Source organism: Adiantum capillus-veneris, chromosome 21 (genome assembly GCF_014529385.1).
Source record: "Adiantum capillus-veneris isolate H3 chromosome 21, ASM1452938v2, whole genome shotgun sequence".
Taxonomy (NCBI): Eukaryota; Viridiplantae; Streptophyta; class Polypodiopsida; order Polypodiales; family Pteridaceae; genus Adiantum; species Adiantum capillus-veneris.
The window spans coordinates 141,616,416-141,642,309 of NC_140951.1; the positions used below are offsets into that span (position 1 = coordinate 141,616,416).

At 43.9% G+C, this 25,894-nt stretch overlaps 1 protein-coding gene across 2 annotated transcripts in view; it reads right to left on the reverse strand.

The window, feature by feature from the left end:
* The window catches only part of LOC147431846 (uncharacterized), a 116,553-nt gene that overhangs the window by 61,602 nt on the left and 29,057 nt on the right, over positions 1-25,894 (reverse strand). For both annotated transcript variants that reach the window (XM_086494313.1, XM_086494312.1), the window contains exons 4-5: positions 6,404-6,498; positions 5,594-5,669 (exon numbers count right to left, since the gene is read on the reverse strand). In XM_086494313.1, coding sequence (XP_086350439.1) covers positions 5,594-5,669; positions 6,404-6,498 — 171 coding nt within the window. The remainder of the gene's footprint in view (positions 1-5,593; positions 5,670-6,403; positions 6,499-25,894) is intronic.

Here is a 25,894-nt window from a genome sequence, read left to right on the forward strand (position 1 = left end):
TGGCTATGTCCCGTCCCGCTGCTGCTAGAACTGCCTCTGCTGGTGGTCCCATCCTGTCGGATGTAATCTCGAGCCGCGCCGCCAATTCAGTTGAAATGAAGTTGGCCTTGGCTCATCCATCGAAGAAAATCAGGCTTCTTGATCTTTCACTTTGCCCCAAGCTCCGCAAAGTTCTGTACTTTCATCAATCAGGCTTGGGTCACTACCCATGCGATCTGGTACTAGTCCTGCTTTCATCTTGCCTTTTCTGCCACGTTCCTCTGCTGCTCTCGAACTCTCTGACATGTCTTCAATCTGTTCTTGCTGTGCCTTTTTGGGGCACTTAACGGAGATGTAGCCATGTTCCCCGCAACCAAAACACTTTCCCACTCTGATATAATTGGCCCTCTCTGGAAGAGTGAGCTTGGGTCGTGTATCCTTACCCTTCTTTTCTTTCTACTTTCATTGTTGGAGGTCTGTCAGGTTCTTTGAGTCAGAATCTCATCAATGGGGTAAGTCAAATTTTCCGAATGTATCGAGAACCCGTGTTTCGCATGACCCGTTAATTCTTGAATAGAATTTGACTTTTGTTCCAGGCAGTAGTCTCAGATCTCTGTAGGGAGTCCGCAGCAAAACCGCTCAATCTGTTTCTTAAAAGAGACCTTAAATGAAGAGATTGGTAGAAAAGAGTCCCAAAATCTCTTGCAATAAGCGTCCACAGAATCTCCCTTGGTCATCCGAAGATGGTTCCAAGCGGTTCGTACATCTCGTTCGTACTCCTGAGTCAGCCAAGAAGATATAAAGAGCCTTTTGAATTTCAACCACTTTACTGGAGCTTGCATCCTCAAAAGAAGAGTGGACCACCATGTTCGAGCATTGCCTTTAAGAAAAGATGCAACCCTCCTAATCTTGGAGTGCTCTGAGTAATGCCCTCCAAAGAAGGCTATGTCAAACTGTTGAATGAAGGCCAAAGCCTCGGAGCATCTCGAAGCCCAAAAAAGAATTCAAATTTAATCGATTGTCCACCTTTGAACTCTTTTGCTTTCTTGCTTTTGTCTTTGAGGAAGTCATATTGGTTGGCTCTGTAAAAATGCTTCTTCTTTGCATAAAATATATGGTCATCGGAGTCTGAACTGTCATAGGATAACTCCTCTTTAGAACTGTCAAAAACTGGGCGAAATTTGGGTTTCTTTGCCTTTTTCTTGCCCTTTCGGAAGCTTTACTTTTTGCTTCGCTTTTTGCCTTTTTTGTCCTCCTCGCTCGAGTCAGAAGAGCTAGAAGAACTGTCAGAAGAAGAGGAAGAAGAAGAACTGGGTAATCCTTCAAATCGTACACGCTTCTTCTACTTTGTTGCAGATGCAAAAGAAGATTGACGGCCCAAATAACCAAGGTAGTCAATCCCCTTCTTGCGGTTTTTCACTTGCTTTTTGGATTGATTGCTCGCGTCCAAAAGCTGACTGATCGGGGTCCGAACCACCTCCTATAATTCTTGTTCTATAAAGATCCTCGAAGAAGGAGGTTTCTAGATTGCCGGTTTGATGGGTGGTTATGTGGCTTTTTGCCACTGAGTGTGCACTTTAGCGATGGATTGCTGAGACAAAAATTTTGCAAACTGAGGATCCTTCGCAAATTTAATCATCTGCTTTCTGCACTCGTCAACCTGTTGTCGACGTCCCATCTCTTGAAGTTCATACTAAGTAGGCCGAGGTGGCCCATACTCTTCCTCTGTTAATTCGGTTGAATCTTCTTCATGATCTACCGCATCAGGATATGCAGAAGAAGTCGACTTATTCTTGTTGGAATCAGTAAGTGTCGCGAGAAAAGGATCGGACTTCCCAGTAGAAGAGAAATCGGCTGCGCTCTGATACCACTGTAACAAACTTGGACACCCCAAGTCAAGATTCTACCGCGACACAGCAGAGATTCATTTCAAAATAGTTCACAAAAGACGACACAGCCCGGCGTAGTTTTGTGCCAAGAGGTATTGGCCCCAAACTTCAAAGACTAGCGCCCCTTTCGGTATTTGTTTATTATATTAATTTGTCTGCAAATTACAAGAGCCCATGGGTGCTCTCTCTCAATCTCTACATCAAGATGCCCAGAGAAGTGAGCCCCTGAGGCTTATTTATTCTTACAAGGTATGCCCAAAAGCAGAGCCCCAAAAGTTAAACTCAAAAGCTTTCAAAAATAAAGCAAGATGTCCCAAAAGCTTGCCAATGCTAATTCAGCCAGCCAAAAGTAGCAGTGTAATTTTCGAAAATCCGTACAACATGTCAACGCTTTTTACGGGACGTCCCGTACAACGAAATTTACGGAGATTCGTACAGTACTACCACGTCGGCCTGTCGGCACATTTTGTGGGTTTGTACACTGCTGCCACGTGGCATTTCTGCCGCCAAGGTGTGTGAGTGTGTCCGAGGGCCTGCCACATCGTTCTCGAGGAAAATCTTACAGAGCAGTCAAGATTTTGTTTGTGAAAGAATCTTCGTGTTCTTGCCCCAAGACTTATTAGGCACTCTCACCTTTATATACCTAGATGAATCCAAGATAAGCCCATATTCACCCTTAAAGGAAAGTGCAAGGTATAGACCCATGGTAGTCACCCACAAGACAATATAACCATCGGCTCCATCATGCATAGTATTGACTAAATACCACGACATCCCCACTAACGTCGTCAATGCCCAATAGTGGGTGTAGAACTAGATACTAACATATGCTCCCAAACACAACACACACCGCACGCACGCACACATGAGCATACATCAACACAAAGTTCAACGTACTGAGTTTCTGTCATGACTCCGGAGATCAAGGGCAGACTCGCCATAATGAAGCCTAGCACCAAAAGAAGCATTAAATCGAAAAAATTAGCACAAAAATGAGGTAGTTGATAGGGCATACGCACCACAAAAGATAGAAAGAATTAGCACAATATCAACTGGTTGAAACTCGGACGAAAACTTCACAATGTGAAGTCTGCATGTCCGCTATACGACTAAAAAATATACCTAGATGAATCCAAGATAAGCCCAGATTCACCCTTAAAGGAAAGTACAAGGTATAGACCCATGGTAGTCACCCACAAGACAATATAACCATCGGCTCCATCATGCATAGTATTGACTAAATACCACGACATCCCCACTAACGTCATCAGTGCCCAATAGTGGGTGTAGAACTAGATACTAACATATGCTCCCAAACACAACACACACCGCACGCACGCACACATGAGCATACATCAACACAAAGTTCAACGTACTGAGTTTCTACCATGACTCCGGAGATCAAGGGCAGAATCAGCCATAATGAAGCCTAGCACCAAAAGAAGCATTAAATCAAAAAAATTAGCACCAAAATGAGGTAGTTGATAGGGCATACGCACCACAAAATATAGAAAGAATTAGCACAATATCAATTGGTCGTAACTCGGATGAAAACTTCACAATGTGAGGTCTGCATGTCCGCTGTACGACTTAAAAATATACCTAGATGAATCCAAGATAAGCCCAGCTTCACCCTTAGATGGAGAGCGCTCCTGTCTTCATCGCTCTATCGTAAGGGGCATAAGCCATAGAGAACCCAAGACCAAACATGGGTTCTCGCGGAGAATTTGACACCTCAGCGGAAAGGCGAAGAAAAGTTAAAATTTGACGCAGGATTTGAAGAAAAGAATGAAGAATTGAACAAATTTTCGGCGGGGAATTTTGCCAAAGCGGAGTACATACGTCAACTGCAGGTTGACACGTGTGTGAAAAGACTGATCAAGTACTCCAAAGACCCGAAATATGTGAAGCATCTAAAGAATTACCCAATTGATGAGCTTCACTCGAGATGGCTTGAGACCGTAGATTCTTCTCTCGGGTCAGAAAGAAAGCTGAAAGGACAGACAAGTGCTGAAAAGCGGAAACTGTACTCGCAAAAAGAGCTGAACAGAGCTCTGGACAAGAAGAGGAACCAGATAATGAAAGGCTTGAAGCACTCTTGGAAGAAGAGGAAATCGATGGATTTCCCCGATTATTTGGATCGGAAGTCGACTTTCAAGGTGGCAAGCAGATCCAAGAAGCGTGTTGAACTCCGCCGTGCCATGTTGTCTCTCTCTCAGTTTTGTTCAATTATTTCAGTTTCTCTCACGTGTGTTGCATTAGATCTTTGGCTTGGGGTGTCCAAGCCTATTTCAGAAAACTCGCTTTTAGAGAGAAACTTTAACTTGTTCTAGGGAGATAAATCGCAGATTCCAGAGAAAATCCACAATAGAAAGAATCAGAAATTCAGCGGCCGGGGGGTGGGGGGGTGGGGGGTGGGGGGCTGCAGTTAATGCTTTAAAAATATGAAAGCACGGTCTTGTTCAATCCACTTTGACCATATCCTGTATTCCTCACATGATCTTAGAACTCAAAGCATACACCTCAATACTTGCAAGCGTAGCAACAATCACAAGACTCTGCATATTGATCAATGCCATAGTTGAAAAATGCGCACATGCAAGGGTGTTAACTATGTGTGACCATGTTAGTGTTCGGGAAAGGTCTGCCTCAGCTTAGCCTAGAACCGGTTGAAAGTCTATCTTAGCCGGTTTCAAGCCAAGGCAGAAGGGAAAAAACCGGCAAGAAATACACCTAGTTCAAAAATCCTACAAATTTTCAGAAATTTACTAGTTTCTCCGGTTTCTTTTTGTACAAGGACGAAGTCCGGCCGTTTTGGAAAAAAAGACTTCCCGAACACTGGACCAGGTGGCACCAAAAGGTGGTGCACACGACAATGTAACTCATGATTATTCTTGACGTGATCTTAGGACTCAAAGCATGCACCTAAATACGTGCAAGCGTAGCAACAATCACAAGACTCTACATATTGATCAATGCCATAGTTGAACAATGCGCACATGCAAGGGTGTTAACTGCATGTGACCATGTGGCACCAAGAGGTGGTGCACACGACAGTGTAACTCGTGATATAAGACCTATAAGAATAGACAATATGTTTGTTGGTTCAATCAAATATCTCTAAAGTTTTCTATGCTTGAGTGTTGGTAATGAAACGACACATAGAACAATTTGATGAATCCGACAGATTTAAGCCATAATGTATAACATGCAAGAGCAGAGAATGCACCCCTTGATTGAACTAAGCTGGAAGTCATGTTTAGAAGAACTCAAAGAAGGATAGATGCCAAACACAGTCATGGTACAAAACGTATTTGGGCACCTATGCAATTCACAAGATAAGGGGGGCCTAGACAAACATGTTTAGACAAATGTCGCTAGTGGATGTGGATGCCCAAGGCCTAAGATTGAGCTTTGAAAGCCAAACTACTTATGCCTTGTTTGTTTCCATTGTTCGATATGGAGCCAAGATTCCACCTCTGGGTCATCGCTATGGAGATTTTCTACACAATCATTATACACACAGTGAACAGCCTTGTTCACAATATTGGCATCCTTCTGGTGCTATCTTGATTCTCCACCCATAAATGTACCAGCACAATAAGCTCCTAAAGTGGGGAGAAAGAGTTTGATTTTCATTTATACTCTATCGGTTTGAACTACCCGATCCAAACCAATGTTGCTTCAATTTATGATGTATAGCTCCACGCGAAAGCAAGCATTACCTCATGGCATCTTGAAAGCTTTATTATGGATTCACCAGGTTTAGCACTATCAAAAATGCAAATGCATCTGTCAAATCTGAACATAAAAAGACAAGAATTACAAATTAGTTACCATATAGCACACATTTACATTAAAGTGCACTTATGTAGCTTTTTCTCCATCCAGGCAAAAACACAGACAGCATGCATAATTGATTTCACTCATAGGCCTTTCACCATCAATAAGCATGAACAAACCCTTATTTCACTCCCTACAACAGCCATTACAATCCTCGTGGTTCTAGGACAAACTTCAAAAATCAAATGTCGTTCTTTTAATAGCATGCCAAACATATTGGCGCCTTGGAACTAACTAGGTCCAAGAAAATATTCAATCATTTAATCCTATGAGCTTTCAAGTTTTAACGTCATTTTGTGCTTAGGCTCTAAAGCTATGACTTGATACTTGATATTCAATCTCATAGGGCCAATTGTGGATTTTGTAAAGATGCTTGCGCGCTTTTTTCCCTCCCTTCCACCCCCCACCCTCAACGCTAGCCTTTTTCCCTTCCTCATGCCTCCCATTCTCCCATTCACTCCTATTGAAACCTTGAAGTAAAATATGACAACATGAAAATTCAAGTTTTAAATTATGACAAAGATCAATGGCCAAAAAAATAGCAATCACTATTAATGGAAAGATAATTATGACGTTTATGGGAGCATTCGAAGCTACTTGCTTTGCTTTTGAAAAGTTGATAAATTTTCTTTGATAGTTGCTTACCCAGTTGTGAAAACATTTCCAATAAATTTTCTTTGATAGTTGCTTACCCAGTTGTGAAAACATTTCCAAGATCAGATGTACATATGCTTTGAATTACGTCCTTGTGTGTGTACAAAACAGTATGATGAATCAAGAATTTTGCCTGCCAAAACATCAACAGCAAAAAAGTTTCTTAGCTAAGAGCTCCACCTTGGTTGCTTTTTTTCCCCTAGTAGTGGTTGTTATTCAAACTTAATGTTGGCTACATCTAACCTTGCCAGCACTTAAAAGAAATGTGCACTCAAGTTTACATCCCAGCTAAGGCAAAATGCTTTAACATGGTCATCTCTCTCCTGACTATCCATGGAGGTAATTTACATCGGTTTACCATGACACTGTTTTGTATGTGGTAGAGCAGGGCGTACGACAGCGGGATGCACTAAAGAGGAGCCTTTAGAGCAGAGACAGCAGACAAAGTTGCAGGAGGGTCTAGAGGTATATTCAAGATCTAGGAGGACAGAGGCTGAGAGAGCTAGGAGAAGAGAAGCAAAGAAGAGGAGAACAAGGCAACAGTGGCAAACAGAGGTGCCTTCCGGTATTTCCTTATTGACTGATGATCACAAAGGTAGAACTCCCCAAGGGTAGAGGGCGGTACTAGTTAAATTATGTATAGACTTGGACACCCCAAGCCAAAGATCCAATGCATCACTCACGACAGAAACTAAAACAACTGAACAAAATTGAGAAATGAAATGAAATGTTATATTAAAGATCTTCAAAAGGCCAAAATGACCTATGAGACCAAACTGATACAATCTTGGTGGATCTAATCCAATGTATGGGTACAAAAATAAAATAAAATGAAGTACAGTGAAAGACTAAAAACATCATCATCATCAGTGCCCAAGGATGCCCGGCATCGGGCGTTGTCCAAGAAAGTATTGCATCGGTCGCTGAAGAGCTTCGTCAATGTCCGCGTGTGTAAATAGTCGTACTGGGCGTCTCTCATGTCGTGCTAGAATAGTCCTGATTCTCTGGTGGAGCCTCCGTCGCTGTCGTGGTCGCCCCCGTAGACGTGGAAGTCTAGCTCTTCCGAGCTCAGTGGCTCTGTCCACTAATATACCTTTGCTAGAAGTGGGCTCTGAAGTCTATTGTGAAGCATGCTCATCTAGTTGCTGAGTCCCTGCTCTAAAGAAGTCAGTGATCTCCCTCTGTGAATGTCTCCCACTGCTTGGTCTCCTCAAGAGACTCCCTATTTCTGCGCAACTCTAGCAAAAACAACCCGAGGCATCTCTGATCCTAATATCTCATGACTCTAGCCAATGGTCCAAAGCCCTCTCTCAATAGACAATGAAAGCGGCCTCGTATCTCATAGTATACCGGACAATGACAAATGTGATGTAACTCTATCTCCGGCTCTATATGACACAACTGGCATATGCTGGCCTCTGTTGATACTCTCCTAAATCTGCCAGTCTCAATCTCTAGCTGGTGTGATGATGTGCGCATCTAACCAATAGCACATCATATCCCATAGGATAAATGAGTGTCCATATAGGACGGTCTGATCACATATCCATCTTCTCTTAGTTGGAGAGGATGCTCTATATAGAAAGCCATCTTCGTGCCCAACTCCTGTGTCGGTTGTATCCATGTGCTTTTGGTATCTAGCTGAATCAAATCCTGACGTATGATTCTAGTGATTTCTGTCTGTGTGAGAGATAGGGAGGGTGCATCCAAGGAGTACTAGAACGGAGGCAGTCTATCCATGATGAAGCCATGTGACTGAAACCATGATGTAATTTGTCCATACCAGCATCCTATGTGACCCCCCTGTCGCTAGCTATCAAGATGACTCAAGGGCTAGCCAAGCATATTCATCTCTAGGAAGGTCCATAAATTATGCATGAAGAATATTGATCTAGTAAGGGCCTCGATCACAAGAGGGGGGGCAGCTAGCTCGGCTCGAATAATCTCATGTGGCACTGACGCCTTAGCCCGAAACAGCCAAGAGATCATACAGACTAGAGGCCTCTCCATACATCTCCATCCATCAGTGCTACCAGATCTGCCATGGTGGTCCACTAAGGATCCACAAATTTGAACGCCATACAGCACAGTTGAAGCCACTAGAGTGCCAAAAAGCCACAGCTTTGTTCGAGGTTCCTGAAACTGAACCTGCGAACACATCTTCTCCAACCCCCCCAAGGCTGCATAAGCTTTCGTCATTCTAGTTTATGATGTTTCACGAACCTCGAACACATCTTCTCCAACCTTCCCAAGGCTGCATAAGCTCTCGCCAATCTAGTTTCTGTTGCTCTCCTCAATGAAAACACCGGTGCATTGAAGACTACTCCAAGATAGGTGTATGCATCTATATTGTCACAAAATGGGAGCATTCACGAGCACTTAGAAATCTGAAAAATAAAATACTTTGCAAAGGTGAGAGAAGGGAGAAGATCGACACAGTATTGGGGACCAGAAGATGGGCTGGTCCCCCCCCCCCCCCGTCAAGAGTATTCTTTATTCAAGGAGAATTCTTATACAAGCACGAGAACCCGAGGAAACCCCTCCGTTCTGTAATCTTAGACCCGAAGGTCGTGCTTTCCCGTAAAGGGCTTGGGCACAAGGCCGTTCCTTCCCATAAGGGACTTAGGCGCGAAGCCGTACTTCCCGTTAGGGGCTTTCCCGTAAGACGGGAGATTCCTGCAAAACAAACCACACAAAGCAATAATTCTCAATGCGTATCAACACCTTATACCTGTCGCTCCTTCCTCGGAAAAGCGACCTCCGTACTCAGTCGTCGCACGAACACTTGCAATTTCCGTCACCAACACTTGCTCCAGAATCCCAGCGCTAGCTCCTTCTGCTGCTTCCGGCATGCTTCAGAAACTGAACGTTGGCTGCTACTTTATAGGGCCTGGCACCCGGCAGGAATAGAGGCCGAAAAGCAAAAGCCTGGCGCCCCTAGAGAGAGGAGAGAGAGATCGCTGAATCTGACGCTTCTAGAGAGAGGAGAGAGAGAGAGAGAGAGATCGCTGAATCTGGCCCCTTCGTAGCTTTTTAGCGCTGAGTTTTTTTAGAGAGCCTTGCTTTATTTTATTATAAGAGGGCCGGTCACTTAAAAGTGACCGGCCACTTTTTAAGTGACCGACCACTTTATAAAATAAAGTGTGAACCTGTTCAAACTTTAAAAACTCACTTAATTAGTGAAAATAATGCTACACGAACACATTCCAAGCGTCCCCGGGTGCAGAACACGGCACAGATGCAATGCAAACACAGACTCCTCGCGGGAAAGCATCTGCCCTCCCGCGAATGTTCCTGCTTTTCGTAAAAAGCTTCATTGAACCCATCTTTATTCTTGTGCTTGCGTTCTTACGCGTATTTTCTTACTCATTTCGGATTTCCTCCTTAGCCTACGGAATGCCCCCTTACTGATGCACCCGTCACCCATCATGTGACGCATCAGGGGCACTCGTAACCCGGCCCTTTCCACCGAACTTACGGAAACTCCTTCGCGATGTTTACCGTCACCCATCAAGTGACACATCAGAGTTGTCTGTTCTTGATGGTACTTCTTATAGCTACAATCTTTTAAAAGTTCTTAGTGTACACAATAAAATATCTTAGAGAAAGAAATTAATCATTAAAAGAAAAAGAATAGTCCAATTAGCAACATATATACTCCATCGTCTCTTGGCCATATGTAAAGTGGGTGCTGACCTCCTGACCCATTGTGGTGTGGTGTTAAACACCATAACCTTGGTTTTCCCCAGGTTAACGGACAATCCACTAACGTGGGCAAATGTGTACAAAGCATCTAAATGACATTGCATCTCCTTCGGGGAGTCAGAAATCAACACAATATCATCGGCATATAACAATAGTGGGATCCATGTCCCTGCCAACTGTGCTCCCCTAGCTCCATCCCTCTCAATGTAGTCAACAACCTCATCCACACACATGCCAAATAGTGTAGGAGATAGCGGGCAGCCCTGTTTCACCCCAATAGTGGAGTGAACCAAACCAGAAATCCCCTCCGGAGTGCGTACATGTCCCACTACTAACTTGTATAGAGCCATGATCCCCCAAATCAGCTCTTCGGGTACTCCCATCTCCTGCAGTTTGTGCATCAATCTAGCTTTGGGCATTGTATCGAAGGCTTTGCGGAAATCCACAAAACAACAATAGAGCCATCTCCCACATGATCTCCCCTCCTCAATAATGGCCTAAGTGTCAGAATATGATCAAGAGGAGAGATACCTCTCCTGAAACCCGCCTCCTGCTTCCCGTACACCCTCTCTCTCCGCCCATCTACTCAATTGTTACTCATAGATAGATGCGTACAATCATGCCAATGTGTCTCCAATCATGAGAGTGCGGTAGTTCCCAGGCTCCATAGGGTCCCTTGACTTGAAAATAGGTACAATAGTGGACAAACTCCAAGTATCAGGTAGACCCTCGCACATGGCCCGGTTGAACATCATTGCTAGAAGCTCTGCAAGCATATCTCTGGCATGTATAAAATGCTCTGCTACCAGGCCATCGTGATCATATGCTCTCCTGGTCTTCATCTTGTCAATGACTTTCTTTACCATCTCAGAGGTGAAGAAAGCACATGTGTGTGGGCATGGCTCTGGTGGATCTGGAAGAGGTGGCTGCCCTGATCATGCTTTGCTTGAATCTTGGCTCAAAAACAACTGATATAAATCATGCTCTAGTCGCGTTAGAAACGCCATCTTCTTCCGTCATACCAAACACCGAGAAGCAATCCGTGACTGCCTGTGAGTAATGACTCCTAGAAGTACCTCCCTCCGATGTCGGGCTCTAATCTCTCTGCACTCCTCATCATATCAACTATTTTGGGGTGTCTCCCAGAACGTCGTCGCTGCCCAAGCTCAATGTGTGGGTATGCCTCTGTTGTTGCACTTTGTAATGTCTCTGTAAATATATAAGTGAGCTCCCCAAGAGATCTCCCCGGATCCTTTGTGTATAAGCGTTTGTAGATACCATCTATGTAGACAGAATCAATCTCCGAAGTAAAAGTGTATCCGGTATGTGTAGATGTATGTGCCAACCAAGCTGTGCAGAATTGGGATGAGACGATAAACATGAGGAGGGCATGGTCTACTGCTAACCCGATACGCATGGGCCAGACTGTAAAGTCCTGAATAGAGGGTATGTAATTGGGCTTAGCCAGAACATAATCCATTGTGCTTGCCCCATGTCTATGAGGGAAACAAGTGAACCCACTCAAGGAAATCTCTGGAGGCCATTCAAGATGGCCAGTCCATGTGAAGTCTCAAAATCTGTCAGATATCCCCCATATACAATGTGCTCTTCATCCTGCGAACACCTTGCCAATCCCATATCACTGACATCCAATTCTCTCAACATTTCCTTTGAGGTATCATAGAAAGTTGTTTGAGATTGGCACGTTCTAGCATTAAAACCTCCCAGAAGAATGACATCTCCATCCTAGAGAACTCCCATATGTCCTCATCCAATATCATGTAGGGTGATTGTCCCTTGGGCGATGCATAATGACATGTACTGGGAGCAAAATAGCATATTGCAATGTAGAGTGGCCTCCCTGTCTTCGCTCTCACTCTAAGAACCACATATATGTGGCTTATTCATCTCTCCGAACAATATGAATGAGGGGTTGAAGCTCCTCCCTGAATAGGACTGCCACACCTCCTGACCCCGTCCGCTACGCGTTGATCTTCTGCCTACGAGTAGTCTCCTAATGATATCCCGTCACTCTAGGTAATGTGTTGCCAGGAGTCTAATGCGTTTCTGAGTAAAAAAATGATGTCTCTTCCCTTAAAGCTATCCTCAAATGCGCCTACATCCAGCTTCATTGATCCATTACAATTCCATGTTGCCATTTTAAGGCTGGTCCCATAGGTCTCGCATTGTCATGCCGTGCGTTTTTCCACCAACACTACTCTACCTCCCCTATAGGAAGCAATTTTTCCTTTCTCCCTTGCTACCTTGATCTCTGACATCAACTCTTGCATGTGTGCTACCTATGTTAACGTATAACGAGTGCTCTTTCCTTGAGCCTTCCTTTATCATCACTTCCCTTTTTGCCAACTCTCCAAGCACCTATGTGTGTGGGTTCAGAAATTCCCATGCGCTTCATGAGCTCCTGCACTTCTTCTTCTACTTTTCCAGTGTCTTTGAGACCTCTAACACGCACATGAAGGGCTCTTAGTCTTTCTCTTTTGCTCCTCAATTGTCATATTGATGATAGTGGATGTCGGTGTGGCTTCAAGCATCTTATCTTTTCCTTTCTTTGCGTCCTCAATCCACTTTCCAGCTTCATCAACCTTCTCTTGTGTTTTGAAAAGGTGCTTCGCCCATGAAGAGGAGGTTCATGCCTTCTGCTCTTCCTCTTCCTGTAGAGTTTTCACCTGTTCCTTAATGCTTTCGAGCTCCTTTATCATTGAGGGTTGGTTTTCTCCTTCCTTTGCATGGGTATTTTTGAAAGCTGCGAAGTCTCCCTTAAGTGCTTCAATCAGTGCATCCTTTTCATTCATGCGTTCTTCCATTTTTTATTTCCAAGATTCAAACGCAGCAAGTGCATCCTCTAATCTTTTTTGCATCATACATTCCATTACACTCATTTATGCCCTCACAATCGTTTGCATTTCGGCCTTCAATGATGTGTACATCTCGGCCCGCTTACCAAGAATCTCCTTGTCCAATTCTTTCCTCATATCTGCATAAATAGCTTTTTTGTAGGTCTCCACATTTGCATACATCTCTTTTTCAATGGCATCCCTCAAAAGGCTCAACTCCGCCATAAGCATCACCTGCACCTTCTCAAAAATTAAGTCATATTTGACTCTAGAAAGTTTCTCTGCTCTCACAGAACTTGGCGATAGTGTGCTATCTCAAAACCTCCGCCTAAATGTTGCTTTTGATTTAGGCAGGGTTTCGTAGATATCATCGTTTCCAAGGACGGCTGATTGGTCCATCTCCCCCACGACTAGCACAGCCCAAACCCCTGCTCGACAAAACCTGCAAGAATCCTAGCTGCTGTTGTGTGACTGCTTCCTGTATACCACTACCATCCCTCAACAAGGGAACAAGAACCCTAATCTGAAAGTGACGCCTGTTGCAAGGACAACGCGAAACCTAAACTGAGAGAGAGAGAGAGAGAGAGAGAGACTTGCGCGTGGAGAAACCTCCTGCTCCTACCCCTGCTAGCTTGTTCACGAGCCTCCTACCCTGTACAGTCACATCAACGTGCTCGCGCTGCTATTGGTAATCAATCGCGCCATCCAAGCATGCTCGTGTTGCAACTGGTCATCAGTCCACCAACAGAATCGCCAAAGAGAGCAAGTTGTTGGGGGTTGAGAGAGAGAGAGAGAGAGAGAGAGAGAGAGAGAGCTCCTTTTACTGTAGATTCGAGAGGTTATCTATATGATGAGAGAGAGAGAGAGAGAGAAACGACATGCCACGGTGGAGTTCCGCACCCAGAGGTACTGGCCCCAAAGACTGGCACCCCTTCTCCGTATTTCTTTATTGTTATGATTCCACAAGTACAAGGTCCAAGGGTCCTCTCTCTCCGTAATGCTCCCACACTAAACTGCCGGCAAAGGAGGCTTTGGCACCCTTTTAAAGTCCCTTGGCCTGGCTAAAAGTAGTTACATGAAAAGCTTATGTTCTAAAGGCACTTGGAACCCCCAAAAGCTAGCGCCCCCTAGGGCTATCCGTATGGCACGCTACGTCAACCTATCAACCCAAATTTCGCTGTGATTTGCAGACGTCTGTACAGCTTGCCACGTCATTAGTTGCTACACGATTTTGGGTACACGCTTTAATTCACAGGGTTTAGGCCCCTCAGCCGGGGCACCATAAGTTGATACAGCTTATAAGTGGGATCTTTTGAAAGTTGGGCCACTCGAATTGGCTCCATAAGTTAGTTAAACTTTTGTTGGCTCTTTCACTAGGGTTTTGGCCCCTTTTCTATTCGGACTCCATCCTTTAGGTCAGGCCACATCATCACTTTGTGACATACCCCCTCTTGAAAGAAATGTAATCGCCCTCGATTATGCCTACAAAACAGACATAGGATAAACTAGTTTAGCAAACAATTAACTCTAAATATCTACATACTACTCCACATATATCCACCACTTGCACGAAGACGACAGTCACTAAACATTCGTATCACTATCCCGTCGAGATCTTAGATGAAAATCATGTTCATTGTAACTTATTTAGCAATCACATCCAGACCGCATTGATCTTTGACGGATGTCTTGATTGACTAAATCTCGTTACTATCATATCCACATCACCCCTCAGGTGAACAAGTTAAAATGCTGTAGTCATTTTGTCTTTCAAACATGCACTCAGACAATACACACATAAGAGAGCACATGTAATAGATCCATTTTAGAAATTCCCATTCAAAGTACTTCTTTACATAAAGTCATTCAACAGAATATTGTCAACCAATTAGTATCCCTGAAATCGCAAAAAGAAATTAGTGACTTTATTCGATCAAGGTAACCTGTGACAAAGGAGTGGGTAACTCCCCTCTTGTGTAGTCCGCACCGCACCAAATTCAATGTGTCGATTCATCGATAACACTTGAATAGTCGATGCTAAACCAAAAGCTTCAAGGTAAAGCTCTAAAATCTGAGTAGCTGCTGCTTGGTCCTTCTCCTCCGTCCACTTGGCAACCAAAGCCAGATAGGTCCTGAACTTGACGAAATACTGAACTTGACAAAATACTGGCGTGTCAGCTTACCTTTCACGTTCCTTTCCTCGTAAGCCAAGACCTCATCTAGAATGAGAATCTCCTCTCTTTCTTCCACTTCGGGTTGCTCCTCTGGCTCCCTGTCCACTAGCACTTCACAGTGGAAAGATCTCAATAGACTCGTATTAAATGCATTGTGAATCTTCCAAGAATCTGGTAACTTCAATCCGAAGAATACGTCATTTATCTTTTCTAGGATCTGGAAAGGACCATAGTATCGCATACTTAGCTTTGGAAAAAGCCTCTCCTTACCCTTCAATTTCTTGTAGGCATGCCTTCTCAAACCGTAGTAGCACCCAATCATCTTCCTTCAACTACAAGTCACGTTGATGCTTGTATGCTCCCTTCTTATGCCGTGCTTGAGATTTCTCCAGAGCCTCCCATACCTTGGCAAAAGCAGTGTCCAAATTCTGTGTACACTCATCTGCTTCAAAAATGACTCGGCCAATAGAAATATTTCTCTACACCTTTCAAAGTGGTGTCTTTGCCTATGACCCGCAAAAGCTGGACAATGGCATCCTCAACCCCTAAGTAATAAATAGCATAGTCTTCTGTAACCTTCCTTTAGAGCATAACCTACAATTGTCTCCCCACTCTGCAACCGGTCAAAGATGTCTACAAGATCTATGGCGTACTAATCAACCATATCCCGGAAGTTTTGATGATGAATTGCCGAAATAGCCAAAATTTGTGGCTTGGAGACAACACGTCTGCCACCAAGTTCTTCTTTCCCTTAACATGGATAATCTGAAAGTCAAACTATGACAAAAATATTTGCTCATCTCATCTGTTTGTCCGAGATTTGTGTCTACGACAAGAAGTATCTCAAAATTTGGTGATTGGTGAACATTGTAAAATCGGCTCCGAGTAAAAAATCGGCTCCGAGAGCTATTTCTGGGACAAGAAGTATCTCAAGCTTTGGTGATTAGTGAACACTGTAAAATTGGCTCCAAGTAGGAAATGGGGCCATTGAGGAAGAGCATGTATGACTGCCAGTAGCTCCTTTTCGTAAATCTGTGCAACCCGCTCTCGTCGCGAGAACATTCAACTCTCATAAGCTACAACGTGGCCCACTTGCATTAAGACCGCTCCCAAACTACGACCACACGCATCACAGTAAACCTCAAATGGCTTCTGCAAGTCTGGTAGTACCAACACTGGACCATTTGTCAACTTCTCTTTTAGAGTCTTGAATGTCGTAATCTCTAATGGTCTACAAGAAAAAGGAACCCTTTTTTGTGTCAAAAATGGTAACGGAGAAGCAATCTCCATAAACTTTCAAATGAACCGCCGATAATACGAGCACAAGACCAAAAAGCTTCAAACTTCATGTACATTCTTCAAATCTAGCCAATCTCTAATGGTTTCAACCTTGGCAAGGTCCATCTTTACACCCTCTGCATAGATAATGTGTCCCAAAAAGTGTATCTCTGACAAGAAAAACTCACTCTTTTTCCTATTTACCACCAATTTATGTTTCTGTAGTGCCTGGAAAACCTATATAACAGATGGTGTTTGTGTTCTGCCTCATTGTTGGAGAATACAATGATGTCGAAAAAGGTGCCCACAAATAACACATCACGTCCAAACTACAAAACTCCAAAATAATGAACTGTTGGAACACATCCTGTACAAAATCTGACCAGCAACAATGGATTGGTGCACTCATCCATAGTGTTTTTGTTTTTCTCACTGGAGACATCCGAGTACAAACGTATTCCTAGTGCGCCATTCAGAGTAATGACGGGAGCACTGAGAGCGGGAATATTTGTAAGGCAACCAAGAATGAGTACTTCTGATGTGTCACATCGGATGGGTGACAGGGAGCATCGGAAAGAGTATCCGACCATCCGAGAACGGACATCTTTGATGCGTCATAGGATTGGTGACATAGAGCATCGTGAAGGAGATTCTACCGTAACTTCGGTAGGTAAGGACTAGGTGATGGGTATTTCTAATGCGTCACAAGGTGGGTAACGAGTGCATCGGAAAGGGGATATCCATAGTTGAGAGGAATACCGAATTGTGTTAGAATTGTGCACAAGGAAAAGCAAGCACTTGCATGATGATGGGTTCAAAGGAAACTTTGAGGAAAAACGAATGCTTTCTGAGAAAGCGGGATTGCTTTTTTGGGAAAGTAGACGCTTTCCCACGAGGAAGTCTATGTCTGCATTGCAACTGTGCATGTGATTGCATCAAGGACGCCTGGGAAGCAAGGTGGTAAGGTACGTAAGGTACGGTACGTATTCTGTACGACCTGTACGTAGTACTGAATGGATAGAGTTGTTAGGTACGTAAAATTCGTAGGTTTTTTTTTTTTAATTCCAAAAACATACAATACGGTCTATACTTGATAAAAAATTCATAAGTATCACTCCAAGGATGTTAGTTCGCTATTCTATAAACCAAGGCAAAGCTTTCATACGAGTTCCTGATCGTGCTTGCCCTCCTATATTCACCACCGCAATGACGTTCGTGTGTGCTCTATAAATGCAAGTTGTGTCGAAATGTCTACAAAACTAGGTGTTGGGATAAGGCTAAAGAAGAATTCCTGCCACAATAGGGTTTATTTCCACATATTACCCACAGCACTACAGCCCCCAAACCCAAGAAGGAAAAAAAAAAACATACAGTACGAATCCGTACGGTACGGACGTACCGTACCGTACAGATCCGTACGTACGTACGGATCCTACCTTGCTGGGAAGCGTTGTGAAAGAATTGTTTTTAACTTATAAGGTTCTAATGAGTTTTTGGGCAGATTTAAACTATTTTAAAATACGCCTGCAATCCACTTAATAAGTGGACAACCATCTGATAAACAAGGCAACAGATCTGCCGGTGTTTTCTCTCTTTTTTTTTTGGCAAAACAATGCAAAAGAAAAAACGGCCACGATCTCTACGCGAGAAGCTTTTCGTGTCGTGGCCAGAAGCTATAAAAGCATCACATGCCCTCACTCATAGGAGGAGATCAGTTTTTGCAAGAAGAAGATGCTGTTGCAGATTTCATCCGCAAAGAAGAGGTTACCGGTGAAGCCCATGGCTGCCCCAAGTGTACCAGATGTCACCAAGACCCAGTGCGCGAGTTCCCTCGCGAAGAAGTGCCTACGGAGCGTGTTTCCATTGCGACAAGTTGCTGTTTTTCTCTGTTTTCAACCCATAAACGTCGTAGAAGGGGCTGATTTACAAGAAGGAACCCGAGAACACACCTCTTTAGTGTGTAGGATTGGAAGAGAAGATTTTCTATGTAGAGATCTCTTCCGGGGAATTGCTTTTCGAGAACCAAGCTGCGTTTCGACCGTCGAGATTGTGAAGGTAACGATTTTCATGTTATGATCTCTAAGTATTTGATTGCAGGTGTACTTCCTCTTCGTGAGGACTAGGAGCAGAGGAAGGCACGAGCCTCTGCAGGATAAAAGCGCTCTGAGGAACTAGAGCCAGATCAACCCGAGGGTTTCGTACCCGAGTTTGGGAAGTAGATCCACGGATCCGAGAGTGGTAGACTCTCAAGATGTGATCCGGAAGTTCAAATTCCCAAGGGAAGCACTTCATGTCCGGGAAAGCAGAGTTATTATGCAAGAAGAGGTCTCTGGGAACAGAGTCGGAAAAGAGTTGCAGGGATGCCGTGCTCTGAGTCTGGTGTAACAGACTTGGACACTCCAAGTCAAGAATCAATCACAACAGCTCCAAATAACCACTTCAAAACAATTCACAGTTCACAATAGATTTGCACTGGCTCGGCGGAGTTCCGTGCCTAGAGATATTGACTTCAAAGACTAGCGCCCTTTTCGGTATTTCTTTATGTATTAATCAGTTCAAAGTACAAGAGAGTGGTTAGGGTTTAACTCTCACACTCTGCGTCCCGATCCTCTGCAGAGTGTGAGCCCTCACCACATATTTAAATTACAAGGAATGCCAAAAGCAGAGCCCCAAAAGCTTGAGATCAAAAGCAAACTCTGTTTCTCTCACAAGCTTTCTCTAGGGCTTTAATAAAATAAAGCAATGGAACTCTCTCTCTCTCTCTCTCTCTCTCTCTCTCTCTCTCTCTCTCTCTCTCTCTCTCTCTCTCTCTCTCTCTCTCTCTCTCTCTCTCTCTCTCTCTCTCTCTCTCTCTCTCTCTAGCTCAATTTGCGTAGAGCAAAAAGCAACTCCTGGCTGCCGTAAAACGCGTCGCAAAAAGCAGAATCCGCCGTATGGTGCCAAATCATCACGTTCCCCGCAATTTCTGGAAGTCTCCCCTACTGCCATAGGGTTAGGGTTAGGGTTTCTACTGTTTTTAGGGTTTTTGGCAGATTCTAGGGTTTGCAGGTTTTCGGGTTAGGGTTTCAGCAGTTAGGGTTTTTGGTAGAAATTAGGGTTGGGGTTTCTGCTCTCAAGTAGCCACGTCATCTCTTTGTGACATACCCCCCTCTTGAAAGCATTGTAATCGCCCTCGATTACGCCTGCAAAACAGATAGAGGCCATAAACCGTCTTAGCAGACACTGACTGTTAGTACCTACGTACTAGGAACACACATCTAGCACATGTACCAATCAACAGTCACATCACTAGACATCACAGGACAACACGTGACATTCACATTCATTCGGATCTTAGACCATGATTTATCGGCAATGTAGCTAGCAATCGCATCTACATCCAATCGGGACCTCATAGATGTCCGATTGACTAACCCCTATTGCAACCATGTCTATTCGAGATCAATCAGACCAAAATGCTGCAGTCATTTCGTCTATCAATTCCTCCACTTAAAAGAAGTCAAGAACAAATCAGTATCATAATCAGGAATTCCATTTCATAAAGTCGTACAGCAAAATACTGTCAGCTTTCAGTATCCCTGAAGCTCAAAGAGACATCAGTGACTCTAGTAGCAAAATCAAGGCATCTGTTGACAAAGGAGCCGAGTGACTCCCCTCTTGTGCATCCCACTACACCAGATCTTCGGCCAAGCTGAATTCTGGGTTCCATTTGGAGTAGACTATGCTAAACCAAAAGCATCGAGGTAAAGTTTCAATTTGAGGAGTATCTGCTAGGTCCTCCTCCTCCATCCACTTCGCATCCAATGCAGGATAGTTCTTGAACTTAACCAAGAACCGGCTTCGGACTTTACCTTTATTCTTCGTATCCTTATGTGCCAAAATCTGTTCAGGAACAAGAATCTCCTCGTTTTCTTCCACTTCGGGTTGCTCATCACACTCCCCATCATCAGGCACATCACCTTTTAAAGGTTTCAAGAGACTCACATGAAATGCATTGTGAATCCTCCAAGTATCAGGCAGTTTCAGTCGGAAGGAGACATCATTTATCTTTTCAGTGATCTGGAAAGGTCCGTAGTATCGCATACTCAGCTTTGGAAAAAGCCTCTCCTTTCCCTTTTTTCCTCAGGCATGCCTTCTCAAAACGTAAGAGCACCCAATCATCCTCCTTCAATTTCAAGTCACGACGATGGCGATCCGTTGCCTTTTTCTGTCGTTCTTGAGACTTCTACAAAGTCTCGCGAACCTAGGTAAAAGTCGTATCTAAGTCTCGCGTATATTCATCCGCTTCAAAAATCTTATCTTTTGTGCTTAGGAAGGGTGGAACCTTTGCAACACCCTCAACAATCTCAAATGGCGCCTGCCCCGTCGAAGAGTGTATCGTGTTATTGTAGGAAAATTCCACCAAAGGTAGGTACTTTTCCCATTGAGTCTTCTGACCCGAGATATAAGACTTCAATAAATCTAGAACCACTGAATTGGCAATCTCAGATTGCCCATCCGTCTGCGGGTGGAACGATGACGAGAACTGCAACCGCGTGCCAATGTTCTCCCAAATTGCCTTCCGAAACAAACTCGTAAATCTGGGGTCTCTATCGGAGACAATCGTCTGAGGCATGCCATGTAATCTGAAAATCTGGGCCACAAACTGTCTCACTAAGTGATCCGGCTTTACTGTTTTCTTTACTAAAATGAAATGAGCTTGTTTGCTAAATCTGTCAATAATAGTCCAGACACCATCATGACCACTCTAAGTTCTCGGGAGATCAAAAATGAAATCCATTGCAATACTTTCCCAAGGGCGAGTGGGTATGGGTAAAGGCTGTAACAATCCCTGTGCTTTATGCCTGTCAAACTTGACCTTCTGGCATACCAAGCAACTGCGCACAAACTCTTCCACATCCTTCTTGAGTCTCGGCCAAAAGAAGTATCTCTCTACCCCTTTCATGGTGGTAGCAATGCCGCGGTGACCCGTAAAAGGTGGACAGTGGCATTCAGTCATAACCTTTTCCCTCAACGGTTGTGTAACGCACAACATGGTTTTTCTCATCAAGTAGACATCCCGAATGGAATATCCTGCTACTGTCTCCCCATCTCGTATCCGTGTGAAAACGTCTGCAAAATCTGTATCTGTGGCATACAGGTCGACCATATCCTCGAAGCTCCTATGATGTATCGCGGAAATAGCCAGAACCAACGGCTTCCGAGGCAAAGCATTTGCCACCACATTCTTATGTCCCTGCACATGGTCAATCTAGAAGTGAAACTGTGACAATGTCACTTTCCTCGCCCGACAATGGACCATGGCGTTGTTCTTGTGGTACAAGGGAATCCCTAAGAGAACATCACAACCTTCCAAAGGTATGAAAAAGTCCTCATGTCCCAAATACCCGTGACAATGCAACCGAAGTTTGCCAATGACAGGTGTAATGGCTAAGTCCCTGCCGAGTGCCCCTAGAACAACCTCCGCAAGTGGTCCTATCCGATCGGGACTGATCTCGAGCCGCGCCGCCAAATTCCGGTGCAATGAAGTTGGCCTTGGCTCCTCCATCAAAGAAGATCAGGGCCTCTTGATCTTTAACTTTGCCCCAAGCTCGGCAAAGTTCTGTACTCTCGTCCATGGTGTTGGGATCGGTACCCACACAATCTGGAACCAGTCCTATTTTCATCTTGCCTTTTGTTCCACATTCCTCAACTGCTCTCGAACTCTCAGGGCTGTCATCATCCTTGTCATTTTATTCTTTCTGAGCATTTTTAGGGCACTTCGCGGAGATATGTCCATGTTCCCCGCATCCAAAGCACTTTCTCTCCTTGATGAAGCGAGCTCTCTCCTGCGGAGTAAGCTTGGGTCGTGCATCCTTCTTCTCTGGGTTGCTCTTTCTCTTTCTACTTTCATTCCCTGAAGTCCTGTTCGGCTCGTTGTGTCATGACCTCATCGGTAAGGTAGGTCAGACCGCCATAGTGAATGGCAAAGCCCTGCTTAGCATGACTCATCAACTCCTAAATAGAAGTTGATTTCTGTTCCAAGCATTGATCTCAGATCTCTGTAGGTTTTAGCCTTTAGGGTTAGTGTTTCCAAAAATTAGGGTTTTTGGTAGAAATTAGGGTTAGGGTTTCTGCTCTCGGGTAGCCACATCATCACTTTGTGACATATGGAAGGTGAGATCCAAAGGCGAGAACCTTGGTTCTCAAGGATTTGGAATAAGGAACGGAAGTTCCTTGGAATAGGGTTTTGCCCTAGGAATAGGAAGTTGAGGTTTCCGAGAACCATCAAGTCTTATTCTAGAACGAACGTGGTAATATGTTCGGTTCAAGTGCTTGTATAGACTTCTCCTCAGTAATAAAGATACTATTACGCGGGGGGGGATCAACCCATCTTCTAGTCCCCCAGTACTGTGTCAATCTTCTCACTCTCTATCTCTCTCTCTATCTATTTCTCTATATCCTCTGGCTTCAGTAATAAGTGATAAATCGTATTTATCCGAATGTATTTTATATTGCTATGCGCTCCCGTTTGTGACAGTGGTATCAGAGCACGGTCTCCTCTCTTTCTCTGTAAAGGAGGACGACTCTGGGAAGATACGAGAAGAAGCCATGACAAGCCAAGAGAGAAGTAAGCAAGCGGAACACTAAGCCCTGCAGGAAAAGCTCGCAGAGTTGGGAAAAATTTATCTGCAAGAAGTCGACACAAGACTTGGGATTCTCTGAGAAGGCGACAAGAGCATGATGCTCAAGAACCTAGAGAATCCAAGGAGCGGAATTCTCAAGATCGTTTAGAACCCAGAAGATATCTATGAACATCAATCTAGAACCATAGCCAAGAAATCCCGTCATTGCGGGAAGGATATGAAGAAGGTCTCTAAACCTAGGAACACTGAAGTCAAGTTTGATACTTTTGACAGAAGGGAAGATGTCTTGAAAGCTACTGCTTTCATTCGACAGTTTGAAGTTGCCTTTGCAAACAGTAATTTCTGAGAAGTGTCGAAGGTGAGGTATGTGACCAAACACCTCAAGGGGGATTGCAAGTACTTGGTGGTATAACAAAGCTCTGCAAGGAGCTTACAACAAGACTTGGATTCAATTCAAGGCTGAATTTTTAGACAAATTTTTTCCTCTACGCTTTGAGGAAGGCATCCAAGAAGATTGGGATCGGTTTGCCCAATAGGAACGCGAGCGAGTCAAAGCAAGTAGTGGTTTACTCTTGCCAAGGTAGCTCCACACTTGATCCTCCCCGAGGAAGGGAAGATAAAGAAATTCAACGAAGGACTTTTGCCCGAATTTGTAAACGCATCTGTAGAAAACTTTGCAACAGATGGTGGAGTCGGCAATAAAACCTGAAAGTTGTACACCTTAGTGTACAGAGAATTTAATCCCCGCAGTGGAAGGGGAACCATTGAACACAGAAACAATGAATTTTTGTTACCTCTCGTCAAAGGATACGTTGCTATCCGGAGAAAGTTTGGAGTAAGGGAATTCAATCTAAATCTTGAGTTTTTGAATAGAAGACCCTCAAACTTCAAGTGAGAGGGCAGGTCTGATCAAAGTTACATCTTTGAGGAAATTACAAAGCGCATTTTCTTTTTTGCACAAGGAATGCATATGTCTAACCAGGATTGATCGCTCTTGAGTGTTTATGAGAGTAGGGTTGAGTCAGAACATTGTTTTATACGATGAGCTGCTTTGCTTAACCATCCAGAAGGTCCATGATTGATCTGGTATTCGAAAATTCTCAAACAAATCACCTGCTACTGCATTTAGGAAATTATAAAGGAACCATACTGAGCTTTCAAGCAAAGAAAAACTTACATTAAGCTTGAGTACTCTTTAAGCCCACACCCCCTACCCGGTAAGGGAAGATATGGGTTGTGCTTTTTTGCACAAGTGAGGAATACTCTCTTTATGAGGGAAGAAGCAAGAGATGGCCTTGGCCTATGCTCGTACAATTCCACATTTGAAATCCAAGTTTATTTGATGAGCGGGTTTTGCTCTAAGATCGAGCCAAGGGATCGTCAGGTTGAGCGTCTTCGCTCTAAGGATCTTACGAAGGGAAGGTAATTTCCAAGGTTCACCGAAACTCTAACACAACTTAAGAATTATGTACACCTTTGGGTACATGAATAACACACGAAGATGCAGACCTATGCCAAGGAATTGCACGGGAGTTTGTTATACTCTCTTGAGCGCCTTTTTGTACGCAAGGATATTCCGACACGAGAATCTCTATTTGAGAGGTGTTCGGTAGAAGAAATTTGAGTTTCTCTACGGAGAAGAGGTTTTCTGATGGTCGTTGATCATTGAGTACGTTATGTGCTTTTACCATTACAGTAGCAACTTTTGGTTGCGGTATATGTTTCTCCATGAACAGGTCAAGTAGCATTTACACGTTGTTCGAATAAATTCAAACAATAATGTTCGTAAGAGTATAATTCGCCAACCGTTTTAAATGGTAAGAATCACCTTAACCACACACGGGAGAACATCATTGAGATCTAAAGCGGGTTCGCCCTTCAAAGGGCCGAGTTTGAACTTATGTTCACAGAATGGGAGAGACGCTAATGCGCGTCGGGAAAACATTGCTAGTAGTAATAACTCGCATGAGAAAAAGATTGGAAAGAAGTGTCGTTGTACACAAGGAATCTTCGGACTGGAACCGTCTGTCTACGTTGAGCGACGGCCCGGAACAAGAACCTTCTTTAAGGTGATCGCAGCCTCTATTTGTGAAAGAAAGATATCGAGATTGATGCTCTATGATTTGGGCATTCCCCATGTGGGAGGACACAAGAGGGTTAATACCCTCTGGACAACCAGCACAGGATTATGCGCAAGGACAGATACCTAGATTGATTTCTAGGAGGATTATTCTTGCCGAGGTTGACAAGGCGAAAGTGAGTCAAACAAATTCTCGGATAAGGAAACTTCCGATCTGTTGGAAAGACACGAATGACGAGTTCTTACATGGCTCGTAAGTATGATGATTGGTGACGGATATCCTCGAGGTACTAGAGGAAGGACATGAACCGGTAAGGTAAGTATTGAATTCTTGAATTTTTGTTTAATTCAATTTTTAAGTTCTCTTCTAAGAAAGGACCAGCTCAACTCACCATTGAGCAAGATTTTGAATTTTCCCTGTTTCTCTCGGGGCAGTTCAGTTGGACCTCTACAGTTGAGGACAACTGTTTACAAGTGAGAGGGATGTTGCTAAATTGGCTTTATCTGACATAAAAATAATTCTAAATGAATTATTGGATTTATAAGTGAGAGGGTTTTCTCGCTTGGAACACCAAGGAAAAATAACTCTAAATGAATTATTGGAATTTTAAGTGAGAGGGTTTTTCTCACTAGAGACATCCGAGTACAACGTATTCCTAGTGTGTCATTCAGAGTAATGACGCGAGCACAGAAAACGGGAATATTTGTAAGGCCACCAGGAATGGGTACTTCTGATGTGTCACATCGGATGGGTGACAGGGAGCATCGAAAAAAGTATTCGACCATCCGAAAACAGACATCTCTGATGCAT